Raw genomic sequence first — 9283 nt, 5'->3', positions numbered from 1 at the left:
TTTGGAATGTTACGCACGGAGGGATGGCTAGGATCCATGATGGTCTAATGATGCTATTTACGGTTGGGAGGAACCGTGCACTTAGTTATTTATGTTTGTGATATATGGTTATCTTTTGTGAAGGATGTTTATATCTTCTATGATGATGTATCATGTATGACATGTGGTTTCATTTATTGCATCATAGATTAGTGTTAGTATGATGTTGTACTATATTTACATGGATGTTTATTCTTTTGAGCTTTTCATACCCTGTGATATGTATGGTGGATGAATGAGCAATCTGAAAATCTAATTTATGAACATTGGATGTATCATTGTTATTTCATTGTTAAGGATGTAATGTTAGATGAATAAGTTATGATTAGAAGTAATTCAACATTAAGGGATCTTTAAATAATGTAATCTATTATGTTATGTTATGTTATTTTTAGTTGGATGTTACTATTGCTTCCGCAAGTGTTGTGAATGGTTTATCTTTCATGTTTTAAAAAAAAAAAATTGTTTGGCAAACTTAGTGAAATTCTTTGGACCCCTTGGCGGGGCATTACATAACCAATTTCTAGACAGAGAATGTAGATAGATTAAGGTTTAAGAGAAGGATAACATATTTTAGTGTGAAACAAATGAAGAAATCTATTTGGTAAGTAGACTCCAAGAAATTAGTATATGTAGAGTTAAAGCCAATGCCAAAAAGCTAGAGATTAAAGTGTATCAATGTACATTCAAATTTGATTTCTACCTCGCTGACATGGATTAACTCTCCTTTGAATGCTACGAGGCCACATAACACCATGCAATGTCATTTTCATGAAGCGGTCCATGTAGTGATTTATTTCTAGGTGGCAATTAGAATACTCATGAGAGCAGTAATAATTCATACTCAACTACAAATGTCTATTATCTCACATTCTATTGTCTAATTGGAAATAAGTAAAATGTTTGAGTTTTCACATTTTGGTATTATTGTAAACAATTTTTCATAGTAGGTCATTCTAAACCAAATAGCTAATTAAAAAATTATTGAGATGCTGAAGAATAAGGAAAAAAGAGTGAAAGGTTATGAAGGATATAATATATTTCCTTGCTTAAAAAAATGGTCAGGTTAGCGATTCTAAAATGAAGCTCAGTTGTGCCTTTCAAAATGTTTATAATGATCATAAAAAATAGAGCACCAAGAAATACAATTGCATCCTCCTCATTTTGTTAGCACATGCATTTTCTCAAGTTTAAAGCAGTTGTTAGAGATGTTGTAAAAATAATCTATATTACACACAACTTTAATGGAGTCTATGTATAGTAAGATTGACTCATTATAGTGTAGAGCGTCTTACTACCCACAAAATCTTGCATGAATCCTTTAATACATAGATGGAGGAATTACACTTGAGAAGAATCAATTCTTATTCAAAGAAAAAAAATTGGTGGCTAATATTTTTTTTTTTGTACAAATAATCTTGATTCTTACTTCTGCATGAAAAATATTGTGAACACAATTCTGTAAGTATCTTTTGACAACATGAAAACTCTTGCGCATACTCTTATGTTAGTGTCCACCTCATAGTAGAATGTAAGTATAGTCCAACCCTAGTTAGCAATAGCAAAGTCTCGAAAATTACACCTAGATAGCTTGTTTTGCCTATGGGAGACCCTTGTCCTCTATAAATGTACCATCAAGGATCTCAAACAATGTGCATTAACTTGCTTTGTAACTCACATATCTTCCCCGATTGTCTATTTTCACTAGTAATTTTTTAAAGAAAAACAATAATAGATTTTAAGTTTAGGAATCTCTAATTTTTATAAGGCACATGTTGCTCATTATTTACTATTATTTTAGAGAAAAAAAGAATTTGGCAAATTTTTATTGGCATTGCAAACTATTGCAGAGATCCTCACAGTTACATATGCTAGAAAATGCACAAAAAGAAAATACTATCTGAAATTTGTAAAATTGGACTAGTTGTAGTAGTGAAATCATTTGTTGTTTGCTTGATCTGTATAGTAATCAAACAAGGCCATTGGAAGAAATTTTAAAATAGAAAGGGCAAGAACATGTGACAATTAGTTGGCCCTTAAATATAGGAAGTGCAAGCGTGATGGTAATGGGGGCTAATATTTGTTGCATGATATGATGTACAGGTCTTGTATCTTCCTTTCAACTACCCCATTTAAATTAAAATATATTGTGAAATGTATAATTAGTTTTGTAATTATGTTTTGGCTTACTAAAGATACTTCTTTATTATGTTCTTTATAATGTTCAAACAAACACGTTTCTTTATCTTTTTCTGTCTATTTTCCTTTTTTTTTGCAAGGCAGGGACTCAAGCTCCGTAGAGTTCTTGTTATGTATATTTTAAATAATGGTATTGATCTCAATAATTATGAATCAATTATTTTCAATAATCTTTTATTTAGTTAATGTAGATAAATTTCTATAAAGTAATATACCTTTCTCTAAAAGATTATAATAGACTTATGACATTATTTACTTGTAGATATCTAAATATGTTCTTAATTTTTAAAAATAATTTACTATAATATTAATTAAATGAATATTTTTATTTACTTATTTAACTCATTAGCCTTTTCTACGTCATGAATACATAAATATTTATTTAATATCAAATTCTCCATTTTTTAGTAATTAATCATACTTTTATTTATTTAATCAATTCATTGTTTTTTCCTTAACTTCTCCTAACATGTCATCCCTTCAATGCATCTTTAATGTATTACCAAAAGTCAACCATCTCTCACCTATCACTTAATCTCACCCCTTCATTCAAATTAACTTCATAATCTTATTAACTCTTACTTGCCCTATCATTTTAGGCATTCATCTTTTAACCTCTTAATCTTAACCTTTGACTCTTTTGAGGATTTTTATAAAAGAACATCTTTCTTCCTTATTTATCTTTGGGGGACACTTCTATCTTGGCCACTTGTTATCATACACACTTAGTTCCTTTAATGCCATCTTGTGCACATGTTAAAGAGAGAAGATCAAACATAATTTCATATAAGATCCTTGAAGGATAGGAGAACAATTAAGCAAGGGTTCGATGTATGTAATGGTATAATTTGGCATATTTTATGATTTGCATTCATAGAGAAGTGCTTCATTAATATGTTGATAAATTTAGTTTGTAGATCTTAGATTCGATGTTGGATTAAATAGATTTAGAAACATATCTCATAATTGAACATCACCACTTGTTACTTGAGCTTGTTTTTGCATTCAATTGTGTGAAAGTTTTTTCATCAACATTTCAGGTCACACTTGTGATTCATCATCACACTTGTTACTTTTCAACTTAAATGAATTTATTTATATTCTTTAACCCTGATTACCATTTTTATATTCTTTAAAATAACTTTCTCTCTTATTAAAATCCCTTAATAAAGAAAATATACCTTTGAAATTAAAGAAAAGATTTTTAACTTAAAATTTATTGTTAAAAACCCAACATAATTTTTTTATAGAAATTTGTTAAAAATGAAAATAAATTAATTTAAAACAAAAATGTTACGATGATATAATTTAATTTTCACTTTCAATCATATGTAAACATTGTATTTTTTTGTTTCTTACTTGAACCACTTGTATTGGCCTTTCCTAGTAGGACTAGGAGCAGTCAAAAAAAACCACCATGTAACCCAACCGTATGATTCACCAAACCGATGCTCGAGGTCGAAGTTTTCCCCGTAAAATAACTTCAAACTCTTAAACAAAATACCAATCGACTTTAGTACCGTATTCGGAAGTTGGTGCTTATAAAAGGCCATATGCATTGCATCCCATGATGGGAAGCAAAACTGCACTGGAGCTTTCACGATCTGACGAGACACAAATCAGGTAATTCTTTGTTTTGTTTTTGACAAGTTGAAATGTTATTTACAGACCTGTTACACTTTCCAAATATGAATAACAATGATTCCGGACTTGGGATTTCGTTGGGGAGTAGATAAACGCCTTTTTATCCAGAAGCAGTGCGAATCCGAGGGTAGGTCCGTTCACAATTCAGTACAATCGTATTATTTATTATATATATATACGACGTATATGTGTTTTGTTCCAAATGGTGCCCGATGGAAAGGAAGAGGATATTTCGCAAACGCACTTGGTTTTTTACATCCATTAGCCTAAAACAATAGGTTGTGGTAGTTGCGGGTACATGCGGAATTTTGGAACTCTGAATTTTGAACACCCACTTCATCCAATTGTGACTTGGTAGTAAGATTCGAACACCCATTTGGTCTTGTTTTGACCAGGTCTTGAAATTGAAGCGAACACTTGGTCCAGTTCCTACCGTGAATTGAAATCCAAACACTTATTTACTCAATTGTATATAGGGTTTGTTGTCTGCACTGAATATATGCATTGGCCTTTCTCGCATCATTGGATTTTAATCTCATGAAATAGGTATTCGCTTCTCTTAAATGTTTAGTATGCAAAATATCTATATAATGTGTATATGTTTTGATATAAAGGCTCGGGAAGGGAGTCGGTTCAGGTGACTGGTATATAAAATGTGTATATGTATGTCATACGCATGAATAGCGCCGGGGAGGAATTTCAAATATGAAGATTCGTCCTACGTGTATATGCCTCTATGTGTAGAGCTTAGGAGGGCTTTCAAGTGATTATAATTTTTACAGTTTTTATTCTGCAGATATGGAGTTAGGGACGGCATTCAAGTAACGAGGATCATCCACATTGGCTTTGGTCTAAAATTGAGACCTTCTGGCTGATAGTAGTGGTGGAAATGGCAGGTGTTAGCAGCAGGGGACAATGCTGAGAAAGCAGGGATAGATGGTATCGGACATGGACAGTGTAGACCGTATCCTGCTCTTGAATTTTTCTGTTTGCGCAGTTTCCGGGTGTCTATATAAATGCAAGTAAAAGAAAATGAAGTCTTTCTCATAATTTGTGTTTGGATTCGCATTTGGTATGTGTTGTCTAGTTTGCACTTTAAATTGGATTGATGTTGTCCATGAATGGACCCTTATGTTTACTCTCGATTTTGAAGTACATGTATATATTAATGCTCGTGTTTCATCTGCTTTTTAAATTACATGCCCAGATTAGTATTTTAGGGTTCTCTTCAATAATTGTCTCCTTTTGGCTTTGATATATCCACATTTTTGTGCTAGTTGTACAAATATTTGCTACATACTGGGAGTAGGAGCCACCTTATTGCAATATGATGATTAGAAGCTGTGTTACACTCCTAGGAATCCCCAATATATGACATCTCCAGTACCATTATATTACAACTGTTGGTCCACAGTTTTGCAAATTTAATCACCTGCAATTAGAAATTGACTAAGGCATGCATAGTATGAGAGAGAGGTGTAGGTTAAAGTGACAATGTGGAGGTGTGTGCATGGGATTGGGGGTCAGAGAGCAAGAGAGGCGTGTGCAGGTCTTTTGCACAGGAACTCACAAGAGTTGCTACTACTTATGATCTGAAGCAATGATTTGTGGTGGTCCTTTTGTAACATTCCTTTGTCACTTGACTATAAATAGGGACCAGGTCTCATTTTAATATATTTATGGTATTAACCACCAGCTTTTAGATTATTGTTTGTTGGCCTGTAGTCATTGATGTGCAGATTTAGGGTATTTGTGCCCTTTTACTTTCGTAATATGAAAGAGGTATAACAATCATAATGTGATCAATGATTTGGAGATTCTGTAATAACCTTATGTTACTTGACTATAAACACAACATTCATGCCCTTTTACCTGCATTTAAATGGCTTATGAATGCTTGTCCAGAACACTTCAAATTATACTCTGTCGCATCACAAGCTCATCCGTTGAGTATTAGCCTGACTAGAATAATGATTAAAGATACTTGAGCATCTGTCAATGTAGTTTCTGGATTTGATTTTCTCCTTTCTCCTTTGGTTTTCATTCTTTCATCCTGGTGATAACTTATACAATCAAATCCAGAAACTACATTGACAGATCTTATGGATTGTGGAATTCACTAGCTCTTACACTTGAGTGTGCTTATCATTAGACATATTGGCCACAAAACCAGACTGTTTCAATGCGAAGTCACTATTAAGGATTCTTATAAGTAATTGAATTCCAAGTTTGCACAACAGTATTAAATTGCTTATTTTGAAAGTTAGATCAAAACAGGCTTGGGCATTAATGCTGAGGGGTAAGCCAGATAATTGAAATTTAGGCGAAGATTCTTTGTCAAGTTAAGCTCATGTCTGTCTACTTTTTATTCAATCTCATATCACACACACCATATCCATAAATTTTGGGAGTTCGGATACTCTTTTATCGTCCTATAATTCTGTTGGGTACCCAAAAGTTCTGGAAAGCTAATCTTGGGAATACAAGTTTTGACATGTTATTTGGGGGGTGTGCAGGAAAGAAACAGAATAGCATTTACAATCGTGTTCTGTGCTGTTAACTTTCATTTCTTACCATTAATTTCCTATAAGGTTATGGTCAAATTTTCTCTTTTCTTAATCAACCTGTTTAGGCAATTGGCCTAGTGGCAAGAAGTTAAAAGGCTGCTCATATATTTCCTGAATAAAAATTGAACCTTGTTATCTTTATCTGTACAGCAGAAATCAACTAGAGTATATTTTAAAGCAGATGAAGCTGATAGCTGGTTATTATAATACGCTCATTTCTAAAATTCATAAGAATCTACACACATTTTCATGAAGGGATGATTTTATAATAGCAATCCTTTTTCTGAGATATGTGTGTATTATGCAATTTTCAAGTTGTGTTCTATCAAAGCCTCTGATGTAACCATTAATGTAATCTGGCTTCTAAACTATCTAACGTTTCATAGTTTACTATCTAACGTTTCAAAGTGTTGTTATCTCTTTAACTAATGTTTCAGAAATATGTGAGAAGGTTGAGGTTCTTGATATAAATTCAAAACCTAGTACGGATACAGAGGTATGTTTCTTTCACTTGTTTCTGATTTCATGGTACTTAACAGACCCTTTGTTTGTTCTAAGAGACATTGAGGATAATATAGTCTATAATCTTTCTTCTGTTTAATTGTGGTCTTGCTTTGAGGGAATTTCCCATTGATTTGTTTGAAACTCAGTATGAGCTCCATCCAAGCTTTTGCTCTTAATTGTCTCTGTTTCTTTTTTTTTTGTGAAGCGCTGGTCCAGTGAAAGCTTTTCATGCTATGTATTTATTTTCCTTGTTAGGACTGAACTTGACCGAACGGCAAAACCATAAAAAGGATGTGCACAGCACTTAAGTGAAGACCATTATAGATCAACACTCTATTTATGAACTTGCTAGTGCATGGTTTGCATCTGCAAAACATGCACTATTAAATTCTCTAAACTTGTATAAGTGCTCAAGTGGGAATAATATGCTTTGTTAAGAATTAGTTTGGGCAATTATTTGATCTACAAGGGAAGGTGAAAGCTGAAGATGGTCTGTTCTCTAAAATAATGTGATTATAAGAGAGTGTTAGATGTAAATGGCATATCCACCCGTTTTAATAATAGCATTTGAGTTCTTATGCTAAGGCAAGTGGAATTGTGAAATATCAATTGTACATCCACCGTTTCATACTGTTGGAATACTTTCCACAATAAATGGCCTTTGCTAGAGAAACATAAGGATATATTCTCATGAATCAGACGTACAATGACCAGATCAATAACATAATCTATATAGTAGGTAGGTACCATATTTGAAGGCTTGTACTTGAAAGGTGGCACTCCTATATAGGGTCTGACAAGATAGCTTGGACATGCTGTGTTGGGTGGGGCCATAAATTATTTTTGGGAAGTGCTATAGGATTATACCAAATAATAAGAATTTTTATTAATTATTTGTTTTATGATTTAATTTGACTCTTCTTTCTTTCCGACATTGTCCAAGTAAAATTCTCCTTATCCAATATATTTTGTGGCAGGACATAATTGACTTTTTTCCATGGCATTTTCTATTTAGACTATTTAGACTGGGACAATTTATCTTTGATGTTCAATCTCAAGAATAACTTTTATTCAGGTTGAATATTTTCAAATCTGATCTGAATATACTTAGCAGTGTGACTAGTCCCTGCGTTTGCAATATAGTTGTAGCATTGTTTTTAGTAACTAGTTAAAGGTCTAGCGATTATTGATTGGTAGTCTAATTTGAATTTTCATGATTAAGGAAGAACTGTTGAAATAAGAATGGAAAATCAAGGTCTTGGAACGCTAAGCATAAATAAAATTACATTTGTTTCTATTACTGGACTAGTTGCCCAAACTTCTTATCAAAAATAAAATCATGAAAACGAACATGAGCATGAACAGCATATTTTCGGCCTGTTGGAATCCTCATCAATAATGAGAATTGAAGAGGATTTGTCTGTTGCCATCATTCTCCCTGAATTAATATGCGCGCATTTGCCCACTCAAAGCAATTGTGTTTTGCCAAGAGCAACCTGCTATACACATAATGTCACTAAGATCATCCATGGCATGAAACAACAATAGGTAGTCATCAGTTTTTTATTTTAACATGTATTCAGTATTACTCCCTTCTGTTAATGTAAGTTTTGTTTTATCAACATAGGCCTAAGTTGCCGGACTCTTGTATTTTGGCCTGGTATGGGTCCGATTCTGATCTGATTCTGCCTGGGTGCTGTTCAGGTCCTTATTAGGCGGCTGGCTTCTCTGTGGGTTAGAATCTGGCTGCCTAGGAAGGACCCAGGTGGAATCTGGTGGGAACCAAGAGGAAACCATGGCTGTGGGCACACTAAAACAAGCCCCACATGCCTTATTTTATATTTGAAACCTAAAAACACAACTAAAACTCTAATTTTGACCTCTAAAGCAAGCAAGCCTTTGGTCATTTTATTTTTTGAACCAATGATGAATATACATCTATGAGTATATATGCCAAACCCAAATTAGATTCAGGATTGGTAACTGGAGTTGTTCATAGCAATAATAAGTGAGGCTCTTTACATGTGGGCAAGATTGGTACATAGTTGCATTGCAACTATATGTGGTGGCACTTTCACAATTAAGTTTTACTGTAGTCCTTTTGTGGCTAATTCCTGTAACCCTAAATTTGAGAGGACATAAAGTTAAAATGCTTGGAGAATCACACTTTATTGGAAAGGAATTTAATAGTGGCAATGTAGTATTTTTGGTAAGCATATTTTGACATGGATACTTATGCCAGCCTCCAAGATGACCTTGTATAGGGCTCAGATGTCTCCATAAGCAATGTGAGAGTGCCATTCAGTTTCAACCACCCCTTTTTGCAGAAC

At 33.3% G+C, this 9283-nt stretch overlaps 1 protein-coding gene across 6 annotated transcripts in view; it reads left to right on the top strand.

Moving 5' to 3' along the window:
* The first annotated feature begins 3810 nt into the window (after window positions 1-3810).
* LOC149528206 (YTH domain-containing protein ECT4-like) overlaps window positions 3811-9283 on the top strand; it is a 32300-nt gene continuing 26827 nt past the window's right edge. For 2 of the 6 annotated variants that reach the window (XM_089808957.1, XM_089808951.1), the window contains exons 1-3: window positions 3811-3861; window positions 4679-4846; window positions 6887-6945. In XM_089808957.1, coding sequence (XP_089665083.1) covers window positions 4819-4846; window positions 6887-6945 — 87 coding nt within the window. In that variant the 5' untranslated portion in view covers window positions 3811-3861; window positions 4679-4818. Of the gene's footprint in view, window positions 4429-4664; window positions 4847-6886; window positions 6946-9283 lie in introns of all 6 variants that reach the window. The other 4 variants (XM_089808956.1, XM_089808955.1, XM_089808954.1 and 1 more) reach the window with 4 other exon arrangements.

This window comes from Cupressus sempervirens, chromosome 11 (assembly GCF_028749045.1).
Source record: "Cupressus sempervirens isolate cs-2001-9-10 chromosome 11, ASM2874904v1, whole genome shotgun sequence".
Taxonomy (NCBI): domain Eukaryota; kingdom Viridiplantae; phylum Streptophyta; class Pinopsida; order Cupressales; family Cupressaceae; genus Cupressus; species Cupressus sempervirens.
Note: the sequence above shows the minus strand (reverse complement) of the source record. Positions and strands in the feature narration are given on the sequence as shown.